The following is a 12,839-nucleotide window of genomic DNA, read 5'->3' on the forward strand; positions in this document are numbered from 1 at the left end:
AACTTTCCATGACTTCATCGGGCAATTCTTCATACAATTTAGACGTCCCTGGCGCCGGGTGATCGACTAAGAAATCTGCCAACGCTTGACCCTTGACCGCTTTTTAGGGCATGAATTGCATGTCATATTGTGACAAGAGAATGGCTCATTTGGCGAGTCGGCAGTTTAGAGATGATGGCTTTGTTATCAGAACTCTCAAGGGATTCACCTTAGAGATGACGTGAATTGTTTGTCAACCAAATAATGTCGCATCTTCTGGACCACGAATATCAAGGCGAGACATTCTTTTTCAACTGGATTATACCGGTGTTCGGCTCCCATCATAGTCCTGCTTAGGTAATAGATGGCTTGCTCTTGGCCTTGATCATTGTTCTGAGCTAACAAAGCTCCTAGAGAGTGGTCCATAGCTCTCACGTATAACAGGAATGGTTTTCCCGATATTGGGGCTACAAGAACCGGCGGTTGGGTAAGATATTTCTTAATCTCCTCGAATGCTCTTTGGCAATCCCCATCCCAAACAAAGGATACTCCTTTCTTCATGAGCTTAGAGAAGGGTTGGCATCGCCCTGAAAGATTTGATATGAATCTCCGAATATAAGCCAGTCTCCCTTGCAAACCCCTGAGTTCCTTGAGATTCTTCGGGGTGGCATGTCTTGGATAGCACAGATTTTTTCTGGATCAAGAGAAATTCCTTTTGACGTGACAATAAATCCTAGAAATTTTCCGCTCGATACGCCAAGGAATGATTTTGTCGGGTTCATCTTGAGTTGGTGAACTCGCATGATGTCGAACATTGTCTTCAAATCTGTAAGATGATCGCCTTTATGCTGACTTTTTACTGCTATGTTGTCAACGTAGCACTCGATCTTCTTTCGTAGATGTTCATGGAAGATTGCATTCATCGCACGTTGATAAGTTGCACCTGCGTTTTTTAGGCCGAAAGGCATCACTGTATAGTAGTACACCCCCAGTGGAGTTCTAAACGCAGTATGCTTCTCGTCTTCAGGATGCATCTTGATTTGATTGTACCCTGAAAATCCATCCATGAAAGACATCCTTTCATATCCGCATGTATTGTCGATCATGACATCAGTGATAGGGAGAGGAAACTCGTCTTTTGGACTAGCTGCGTTAAGGTCACGAAAGTCGATACATATCCGGACCTTACCGTTCTTCTTGGGAACTGGAACAATGTTGGCTACCCAGTCTAGGTGTTGTTCCTCTCTGACAAAACCCGAGTCTATAAGCTTTTTAACTTCAGACTCAATTACTTCCATGATCTCTGGATGAAACCGGTGTTGTTGTTGTTTAACGGGTTTTGCATCCGGATCGATGTTGAGCCGATGCATGGCAACTTTTGGGTCGAGACCAGGCATGTCTTCATAGTTCAAAGTAAAGACATCTATATATTCTCGGATGAGAGATATGAGGTCTTCTCTCTCAGATGATGATAAATTTTTAGCTATGAAGATGGGTTTAGGGTCATGTTCATCTCCCATGTTGACCTGGATCACTTTATCTTCAGTGGGCGGTTCACGTTGTTCGAAGCGCATATCCCACAAGATGTTGAGACGTTTGATCCAAGGATCGTCGGTTGATTCGATTAACTCTTCATCGCCCCCTGCGTCTTCATCTGGATGACTAGTTGAAACCATGTTCACAGTCAGGTTTTTAAGGAAAGGTCCAACACTAACGTCGGATTCCCAGGAAGATGTTCCGGATGAATGATCCTGACGCAAATAATTGCTGATTTCATTTTCTGAGACAGAGGGGGTTGTGACATAACCCACACCCCTTCCGGTTTTCTGATAGTAGTCCGAAGGTTTTCCTTCGGGGGTCAGAAACATTCGAATCGGTGTTCACCTTCCTTTCCCGAAGTTTAAACCCTGTTTTTCGTTAAAGTTATACCCCATTCGTTTCATTAATTTGACGGAATTAGGTTCATGGTAATGGAACTGAGGCACTCCATCATCTTCCTCTGAACTTCCTCATTTGAGTTGTTCGGGTTTGACTTTACCAAAGTTGATTGGCTTCTGTCTTTCCTTTTGAATGAGACTTTGAAGAAAGCCTTTTGCACATCTTCTACTTCTTCATCTGAAGCGAAGGATGACTTAATCGGCAATGTTAATGATGTATCGGCGCGCAATGTGTACCATGAGCTGGTACTTGTTTTAGTATTTTTCTGTATTTGTTCAGCTTTAAAAGATCCATCAGACAAGTACGCCAAAATAAAATCTTCATTAATGCACCACTCGCCCTCACTCGGTACATTATTATTGTTCTCGACTGGACCCATTACATTAAAGTTCAACTCCCATGGACAATTTCCTTCAGGGTCTGGCTCGACGTCTACTTCATTACCGCTATCAATCTCTTCTTTCTCCTATGATTCCGAGTAGAAGACTGAATCTGTGTGGAAGTTTTCCACTCCTTTGAAAGGGTATTTTTCAGCAATCAAGGTTCGAACTTCTCCTTCCTCATTGGCATACTTCATAACCTGATGGAGGGTAGACGGGACAATGTGATTTGCATGAATCCATGGTTGCCCCAACAATAAATTGTAGGACGTGTCCACATATATGATGTAACAAGTCACTTCGGACTTGAGATCTCTAATTTGGCACTTGAGTTTGATCTTTCCCAGGGGCCGAGTGCTGTTAACGTTGAATCCGAAGATGGTAGTCTGAGTAGCATTCAACCGATGCATAGGAATCCCTAAAACTTGCATGACTCTATATGGCATGATGCTGAGTACTGAGCCTGGGTCAACCTGAACACGGCTGATATCTGATGACCCGATGTATCCTGTGTAGTAAAGGGGCCTGTCATGTTTATGTTTCACTTGCATATCCTCCTAAGTGAATGATATGCAGGGTAGACTTCTTGCTGCTTGTAAGCATTGCAAGCAAGACTGGTCTTCAGCTGCTTCAGGAATAGGAGTGACTTGAGTGATAAAGCTCTCCGTGTTCTTCAAAGCTTCAATCAGAGCTTCTTTGGTGGTTTTGGATAATCTCAAGAGCTCATATAGGGTGATCCTAGCAGGTATATTGGCCAGCTGCGCCATTACATTAAATTGGAAGGGAGCGCTCGTTTCTCCAAGATCCTGGTGAAGATTTTTGTTGAACCGGAGCTCCTTTTGTTTCCCTTTATCAACTGGCTTCTTTGGTACAGAACCCCCAGCGTCTTGGGGTTGTTCTTCAGCTTCTTGAGCATTCTGGTTGTAGTCTCTCAAGTAAGTCTTTCCTGACCGAGTGCCAGGGTTGTCTCCTGGGTATGTTGCTAGGGTAATTCTCTCTTCTTCTGAATCGGTGAGAGGTTTGAGCTGATCATCATTCTCATTAACAGATGGACTAATCATGTTGGATGACTTAACTATATATCCCTTCTTCTTGGACGGGGTTTTTGTCCATTGTTGATCTTTAATTAGGTCAGGATGTACCCACATGATTTCCCCTTTTGGGGTAGTGAGGGGTACCAACCCCCTGTCCTTCTGGTTATGTAAGTCGGTGTTTTTCAAGTGCATTTCCCCTTTGTGGATGGGAATGACGCCATCTGTGGCAGCTACAGGGAGGAAATCACCGAACTGGACTGCTATCAAGTTAGTGGATACAGTCTTCTGCTCTGGCTTCAGGGTAAGCACGTTAGCGTTTACCAAGTTTTGTAAGATGTCTTTGAACACATAGCATTTTCTAGTAGGATGTCCTAAGAATCTATGATAGCGACAGTAGTTGGGGTCATCTACCTTCCCAGCTTCATCTGGTTTTCTGATTTCACGGAGTTGTAATTTATTGTTCTTCCAAAGTAGTTAGAACAGAGTATCCACATGCTCTTCTTTGAACGAGTATTGCTTAGGCGCTCTTTGTTGGTTTGGTGCTTTGCCTTGTTTCCCAGATGGCGTGCGTGTATCGGCATCGGCAGCTAACGTCTCTTTTCCCTTGGAGCGCGGCACACTGTTCTGGTTGCGCTGCTATTGTGGCTTAGGTTGAGTAACTTCTTCAGCCTTGACCCGAGCAACAATCTCTTCAGCTTGTTCTCCTTGCGAAACTAATTGTCTCCAGGAGTGACATTCTGCCAATCCCATCTGAGCGAGGAACTGGGTCTGCATGTTGTACCTACAAGTTTCAACTAAGGTTGATTGGGTCATACCTGACGGGCATCGCAATGCCATGCTGTGGAATGTTTCCACATAAGTCTGATGGACTATCCTTTCTTTTGCTTGGTGGCGAGAAGAGTCGAGACCGAAACTTCCGTGTCATCTTCGAAGAATCTGGCTAAGAAAATCCTTTCCAGATCTACCCATTTCTGAATAGATCCAGCAGGCTGTTTCATAAATCATTCAAAGGCAACTCCTTTAAGAGTACCGATGAACAAATGGGTTAGGATGGCGTCGTTGGCTTCCACATCTCCCGTCTGTGACTTGAAGTAGTAGATGTATTGATTTGGTGACCCTGTACCATCAAAATGTTGTAGAGTTGGGGCCTTAAACTTCGGCGGATAGGGAGATATATCACATTCCGCGGGATAAGGCCGTATTACTCCTTCCTCACGAAGCTCGCTTCTGTTAGCTATTGCGTTAAGGCGGGCTTCTATCTCATCCACTTTAGTTGACTGAGGATTCTGTTCTCTCTCCATCTCCTTCTCGTTTTCGGAAGAAGACTCCAAATTGTGAGTCTCATGTTCCAAATTCTCAAGCACTTTCTGCTTTCCTTTGGAGGTTGTCCTCCGGGAAGATTCAGGTTTTTGACCTTTTTCAGCGAGGAGCTGGGCCAACATATCCTTCATTTGGAGAAGTGTCTCTTGTTGTGCATGGAGCATAACATGGTGTTCGTCAACTTTTTTAGCTAAATCCTCGGGGTCTCCAGTCATGTAAGTGGAAACTTCCCGTGCCACGACGGAGCTTGAAGATTAGGATTCGACGATTGCCGAATGTTCATCATCAGAAGTAATTCCTTTGGCCAACTTCCTATAGTCAACCGAGCAGATAGCTCCTGTCCGCGTCCGGGTGTGTCGATATACTCCTTCGAACTCGTCACAAATTTCCCAAACGGTCGGGGAATGGCTTCTTTCTGATTTATCAGAATTGGGAGTGGAAGCTTTCCCTCTGCCAATCACATTAATAGTGATTTCGGGATATTCCGCCTCTGCTATTTTCTTCTTATGATAATGTCGTCGCTTGACAGGTCTAGCAACGTTCGCCAGTCTGTTGAACACAGATTGCCGGGGTTCAGGTGCACAATAGTGGCATTCGGAAGAACCGCTGAAATAAGCCGCTCACAATGGCATGAATGAGCTGCTTGTTGCGTTGGTTTCTCCCTAGAGAGTAATTCTCGCAAATCAGAGATTTGAGAGTAATTCTTCACCGGAAATAAGACCCCCTGTCCTTGAGTGGGCGAGATTGGTTCTTGTTAGACATGAATCTTAAGCCCGTGTCGACTCCCTTGTACTTGGCGGACCACATCGCATTCTGGAGTCGAAACGCGAGGGTCACGTTGTGATTTATAAACATCAGGCTTTGGCCTGCGTTTAATTGATGAAACAGACCCCTTAGGGTCCTGTTCGTTGTGATTTATAAACATCAGGCTTTGGCCTGCGTTTAATTGATGAAACAGACCCCTTAGGGTCCTGTTTTATTTGGACGCACTCATGAACAGACCCCTTAGGGTCCTGTTTTATTTGGACGCACTCATGGGGTGCGTTTTTATCTTTAACAGTACTATGTTTTGGATGGACAACGCACCACTGAGGGTCACGTTTAAGCTGTATCACTCGAGGCTCATAGTTAGGCTCATTGCCGCGAAGTATGCGTTCTGGAGCAGGAACGGAATCTTTGGACGGGGCTTCGAAAACGCAATCCTCGCGTCGAACCAGGGATCGGTTTTCTCGAAGATGCGCTCGTCGAATGGATCTTCTCCGTCTTCGAGCGGTGTTCTTCTTGTCTTGTTTCAGAGCCTTTGCAGCAACATCATTGGCATTTATAGAGTTTGACTCTTCTATAGGCCGTTTGTAGCCCATAGTACGTCGTGTTGATGTAGACGTGGACTGTTCGACTTGTTGGACAGGTCCAGCAGAGGCTAAGTCCGCTCCGTCAGAGGAGGGGTGATTTGATGAATATCGACCAAAGGAGAGGGCTTTCTCTGACCTCTCAGCAGTAGGTTGGATCTCTTTAGAGACTTTTCGGATGTTATGCCTGGCCCTGGGGCTAAGCGATCCAGAGGAAAGAGCTTCCTCGTACTTGGCTTGATCAAACTCTATAACGAGAGTTTCAATGGTCGTTCCAGCGAGATGGACATCGGATTGCGCCACCACTTCTTCGTCAGAGAAGCTAGTCCCCAGCGGAGTCGCCATCTTTTATTTGTGGAAAAATTTGTAATAAGAAAATAATGAAAGAATTGTATCTAATTTTATTCTCTCTAACTGCTTAGAAAAAGAATGTTTACAACTCTCTCAACTCTCGATTACAATTTGAATTCCTGATTACAAAAGAGAAGAGAATTGATCTGAATTCTCTCCTTTGTTTAAATCTGGGTTTTTCACGGTAGCGATGAGATGCCTCCCTCGAATGCTCGTGTCGAGTTTGCTTCTCGTTGACGATCCGAATATCTCAACTCACTAGAACGAATGACCTGTGTGGTCTAACTGATTGAGAACTCTTGATGAGTTTTGTAACTCAGAATGAGTAATAACTCTGGTGAAAAGAGTTGTTAGAACCAAAAAATAGTTCGGTTGAAAAGCCAAGTACCGAATATATGGAAATCTTCAGTTTGTTGAAGATTATTGCCTTCAGAATCTCTCCTCTCTCAGATCTGACCTCCCAAAACCCGATCTCCAAAAGTTGATCTCCAAAAATTAATCTCCAAAAAAGTATTCCTTAACTCTGTTGAGTTTGTTGATATTTATAGCGAAATTAGAGGTGTAACTGCCCCCATAATCTGCGCTTATATGAGGGTTTAGTCGCCCTATTAATCGGGTATAACAACCCACTTAAACCACTCCCCAGATCGTGGGTGAACAGCGGTTTTCTCAAAACCGTATTGATTGTGTTTGAACGAGTCAACGTCTTGACTTGCGTTCTAAACGCAGTGTCTGGAGTCACGTTGGCAGCGATATGAAGCTGCGGATGCAGCGGCTGAAGAGCTGCGTTTGCAGCGATATGAAGCTGTGTTTGCCCTCTCTGTCTATATATATGGATGACACCAATGACCAGTTGAGAAGGCCCTATTCAGACCATTTGTGATAATTGAGGCATCCCAATAACGCTCTATCAACTACAGGTTCTAGATCTTCCCGCTTTTCTAAAATCATTACACTGGTTATCAGCACCTCTAATAGTTGCTAATATAATATTAGTCATGTTGCTGTCGCAGCCATCAAGATCAATCATCTCACATATGAGGCTGCGTTTATGTTTGCAGCGGATGAAGCTGCGTTGGCAGCTTTTGGAGGCTGCGTTTGCGGCTGAACGTGAGCTGCGTTGGCAGCTTTTGGAGCTGAGTGTGCATTATTTGTAGCCAGGTTTGACCCGCGTTTCGCGATCGAATTGGTGTTGCGTCTTGATGATGGTACGCAGGGAGGACTTCCACGTCTTGGTTTGAAGAGACCATCAATTTATAGTCTCTTTCTGTTAGAACGTTGCAAGGATTATCATTTTGTAATCCTTGCTTTAGCTCTTTGAGAGTCATCAGATTACGACTCCCGATGTTGATTGTGAAGGTTGTTGATTAGAGCTTTCACCAGTTGTTGTGAAGGTCGTCAGATCATAACCTTCATCGATCTATGTGAAAGTCTTCAAATTGTAGCCTTCTGGAAGTCATTAGATTATAACTTCCATCATCAGTGTCTGATGGGGAATCAGCTATCCATTATTATTATTATTTTTTTGACAGCCTATATGAACGTCATCATCTGAGTCAAAGGAGATCATCCGAGACCAAGAAGAAACGAAGGAATGCGTACGAGACGTCGAGACACGTACAAAACAACAAAACAAGATCAAAACAAGGTATCGCCACCTACGAGTCGCATCAAAGTGACCCGCACCCATGCGGGTCACACTGAAGTGACCCGCATACTCAGGTTGCTGAAAACGCATTTCTCGATGGAATTTCGGGATTCTTTCGTTCTAGAGCCTCTCCAACTGCATTGAAGCTATGCTTAAATGTGGTTAAGTTGCTGTTGGCTAAGGATAAGGTCAAATCATCAATTCCTATCTTAAAACATTACATCCCGGAGCCTATAAATATAAGCCTAGCGCCCCTATTTTCAGGGGATCAGAAATTCGGAGAGGAGGGTGAGGTGCTGTCGGTTTAGAGAGTAAAATCCCATAAATTTCAGAGAGGCTAGCAGATCTTGGTGAACTCCAGGATAAAGAGGGAGCTTTTCGAAGGATCCGAGGTCTGTTCCACTATCCCTTGAGGTCCGAATTTATATTGATCTTGAGAAGAGTCATGATCTCACTTTGTTGAGATCATTTACTTCTGTTCTTGCTTCCTTTGTGAAGCAACAAACATCAAACCTTCGTGCATCAACCGGATCTGATCCGCGGTAGTCCCCGGATTCAACATCCCCGGCACATACAAAGATCCCACGCAAGCAGTGGGTGATAAACGTCCTTTGCGTGTGTTTCTAAAAAATTTTGTTTATTTCATTTGTGTAATCGAGAAGTCTTATAAAAGGCTAGACTCTCTTGAATCTGTAATTGATAAACAATTATAATGGATTCCACAATGAAATCAATTTCTGACACAAACAATGCCGATCTTCAATCTTGCACGACGTCGTCTTCTATCTTACAAACTCGCTCTTAGATTCATAAACATAGCTCTGATACCACTTGATAAGAAAATTTAGTCTCCCTGCCTACTACGAGCTACGCAACTCAAAAGCTAACCCACAATCAACAAGATATAAAAACAACCACAAACAAGAGAAACTAAGATTTACTTGGTTTAGTCGACAAACTTTGACCTACATCCATAGGACAACAATACGAGAAATACACTATGTGTCAAGGAGAACTACAAGAGGAACCACTTAACTCTCGTCTCTTAATCTCTCAGCCTCACATACATAATCAACTCTCATATTATCTCCAAAGCCCTCTCCTTACAATCTTTTGAACGGACAAAGATTGTGAAACCCTCTCCTAATGTTATAATCTTTCGCATGGATAAAGACTACGAAACCCTCATCTCTTTCATAATATTCTTGAATCAGGCTACGCAATCTGCTAACCTTAGATTACAAGGATAATGGTTCTCTCTCATCTGTTTGGTTTTTCTTCCAACAATAGAAGAATATATATATGGAAACCAAAACCCTATTTCTAGCTTAACTTTCTAATTAGAATAGGATTCAAACTTATAATCATGATGAGACTCATTCTCCTAATCATGATAGATCTCTAACCCTATCTAATTCTCATGATATTATACAAAGGATCAAAGACAATCCCAATGTAGGTAGCTGACGTATTTACCAAGCCATTGAAGTATGACGTATTTACTTTATTGCAAGACAAGCCTGACATAATTGAAGGATCAAGTTTAAGGGAGAATGCTGAAAATAAACTTGATTGAATTACCTTGGGAATTGAGAAGATCATTTAGTTATTTGAGGAGACAAATACATGAATATGTAGATGCATGAATGTTGTTGGAAAATTCAAGAGTCTTTGTTAGGAAATCTATGAGTCATTATAGTAGTATATATATGTGTGGGGAAAATAATTTAAGGACCCAAAATATGGGACCAATTGAGGGGACAGGTGAGGTGTCCCTTCCCTATTGCATAATGAGTTGGCCATGCCAACTCATTATGCAATAGGGAGGGGACACCTCACCTATCCCCTCCATTGGTCCCATATTTTGGGTCCCCGTGTGGTTTGTAAGTTGAGAATAGTCAAGAAAAGAAGGAAAAAAATTAATAGAATAATTTTATCCTCCTCTAAATTGTTTATCCTGAGCAAAATATTGATACCAATAGCATGTAAAGCACATACATTCACCGCGTAGTCTGTGCTAGTCTGTGCGTGAAGGGTTTTATTTATTTATAAATTTAAGGAATGAAGAAGATTTGATCTCTTCTAAGGGTCTGTTTGGTTATTTCCTAAAAACCAAGAAATGGAAATAAAAAAGTGGAAATCTCAAAAAGTACAATTTCATCCATTTCCATCCCTAAAACTCACCCACAACATCCAATAAAATATTATTTTCATCCAACAACTCATGCACAACATCTAATAAAAAAATATTTTCATCCAACAACTCATCTACCACATCTAATAAAATAGTATTTTCATCCACAATATCACTCAACTCATTTCATCTCATCATTTCAAATCACTCATATCATCCAATAAGATGGTGACAACTCATCTCATCTCATTAACATTTTATTTCCACTCATTTCCTCCCAAAAAATTAACTAGGAAAACGATTTCCTTAAGTGTGGGTCACATCATCCAATAATATAATAACAACTCATCTCATGTCAACTATTTTCTTATTTTTAAGAATGAACCAAACAAAAGAAAACAACCTATTATAAGAAATAGGTTTCTTATAATTTATTTCCTTATTTTTTTCCGCCAAACAAACAACATCAAAACAATTTTTCTTAAAAAATCACTCACATCATCCTATAATAAGATGACAATTAACATTATCTCATCTTCATTTATTTGATTTCCTTCTTTTTTTAGCCAACCAAACATTCCCAAAACAATTTCTTTCTCTCTCCTGAAAAGCCATAGATCTTAGAAATAGTTTTCGATCCATTTCTTTGATTTTCCCTTTTTTTTAAGGCAAACAAACAGCCCCTAAAGGAGAATGAAGCCAAGAGTGTGGCCCCCATGATACATGGATAAGTACGTCCCCTCCCAATAGCAAGAAGATCTACGGCGGAGGAATAAAAGTAAAAAAAGCACAGTAGCAGCTGCGGAAACACGGAACCGTCCAAAGTATCCCCTCATCACCCCCCACTACTTTGGAACTGTTTATCGTTTAATCCCAAAACAACTCAATAATTACTCCCCTACCTCCTTTTTAACTCCGACCTTAATATGTTCCCACACAACCACCACTCTTTTTTCTCAAACAAGCCCTAGTCTCTCAATCTTTTATACTCTTTTCCTGTTCTCCGAGTGATAAACTTGAGGGTTAATTTTAACAATGAGCTGCAGCGGTTGCAGAGTTCTGAGAAAAGGCTGCAGCGACTCCTGCGTTCTCCGGCCATCTATTGTTTGGATTGAGGCTGCTGAAGCTCAAGCTCATGCTACCGTCTTCGTTGCCAAGTTCTTCGGCCGCGCTGGTCTTCTCTCTTCTCTCTCTTCCGTCCCTGAATCTCAGTGCCCTGGTAGGTGTTCACTGGATCGTGTTTATTTGATAGCTTGTATTATTTAGAACTATCTAAATTCTGACTTTTATACTAGATAGAACTTAATTAGATAATCTTCAGTATACTAGTTATCCAGTGGATATTATATTATAGTGTATAGTTTCTTCTTCAAGTTACATGGATCTTACGGTTCTTTTCTGTGTCTATTTTCTTTGTGTATTTAGAGGAGAACCAATTTATTCCGAAGCTAATTCTTTATAAAGTTGTGAAAGCAAAACTCTTAATTTCTATAAATTCAGTTTATTCTGGACAAGAATACTACAAATGAACAAAAAAGATGGTTTATCCACTGTAAGAGATAATCCAACCCTAATCGTTACCTTTATCCATTAAGAATCTCGTACACCTGATTTTTCTCACATTTTCAGCTCTTTCCGATCTCTTCTACTAGAAGCCTGCGGCCGAGCGTGAACCCACTCAACTGGAGGAGGACTACTTTGGACGGGAAACTGGGACGCATGTGAGGCGGCAGTAGATTTCGTCCTCAGAGGAGGAATCCCTCGGCCCATGGCGCCTGAGCTCGGCGTGAGCACTGCAAATGGGCTTACTAGATTGGAGCCTGGCCCAATTACATCATCGTCGACATCGAAGAAGAAAGAAAAGCTGATATCTCTTGGTCAGTGCTTGACAAGGAGACCGAAGCGACGACGAACAGCGACACCATCGGATGAGTCGGCCATGACTAGTGAGTTACGCAGGGATGAGGCTCAGTTCGATGAGGAACAGACACAGCTTTTAGATCTATTTGTTTGAATTTGATGGTACTGAGAATGATTTGATGAGCGTTTAATTTGTTGGGTTTCGAATTTTGAGCGCAGGATGTGACAAATTCAACAAATTCAAGTGCGTGGAGTAGAAACTATATAGTCGATCATGATCTCCGTGATTCAAAGATTGTCTATTAAACTTGTAGGTTATAGGGTTGAATACGAATGAAGTACTGATCTAAAGATTATTTTAATTTTGGGTTAATTACTTGCACATAGGCCTCCTGTAATATTGTTGTTTGAACTTACCATATGGCCTCTAGTTTCGTTGTGCACATACACCTCTAGATTATTAATATTTTTAATTCTATTTTATTTTAGTTTATTTTATTAACTTTTATATGCTTCATGGATGAAATTTTGGCAAATATTGCCTGTGAGTAAAATCAGTGAGTCCATTTGAAGTTAAAAGAGTCAAAAAATTTAACAATAAAACTATAGGAGTTGTTATAAGTTCAAAACAAGGATACTACTAGTGGTAAATGTGCATTTAACCCTTTAAGTTTTGGACCGTCCTTTATATCTTGTAGATGAGTAATAGTAATTGCATTATACCTCGTAGTTTAGTTCTAAATGAAGATGAAATATATTCAACAATCTCCATCTTGTATCATTCATTTTAGTACTGAAATAGTATTAAAAGAAGCATATAGTGATGGTAGTGACGATGATTTGGTA

At 41.6% G+C, this 12,839-nt stretch overlaps 1 protein-coding gene across 1 annotated transcript; it reads left to right on the forward strand.

Annotated features, from left to right (window-relative positions):
• On the forward strand, window positions 11,106-12,386 carry LOC109850509 (LOB domain-containing protein 38-like). The gene is given in 2 exon segments (XM_020420528.1): window positions 11,106-11,356; window positions 11,763-12,386. Coding segments are annotated over 2 exon segments (573 nt in total). The 5' UTR covers window positions 11,106-11,168; the 3' UTR covers window positions 12,148-12,386.

This window comes from Asparagus officinalis, chromosome 7 (genome assembly GCF_001876935.1).
Source record: "Asparagus officinalis chromosome 7, Aspof.V1, whole genome shotgun sequence".
Taxonomy (NCBI): Eukaryota; Viridiplantae; Streptophyta; class Magnoliopsida; order Asparagales; family Asparagaceae; genus Asparagus; species Asparagus officinalis.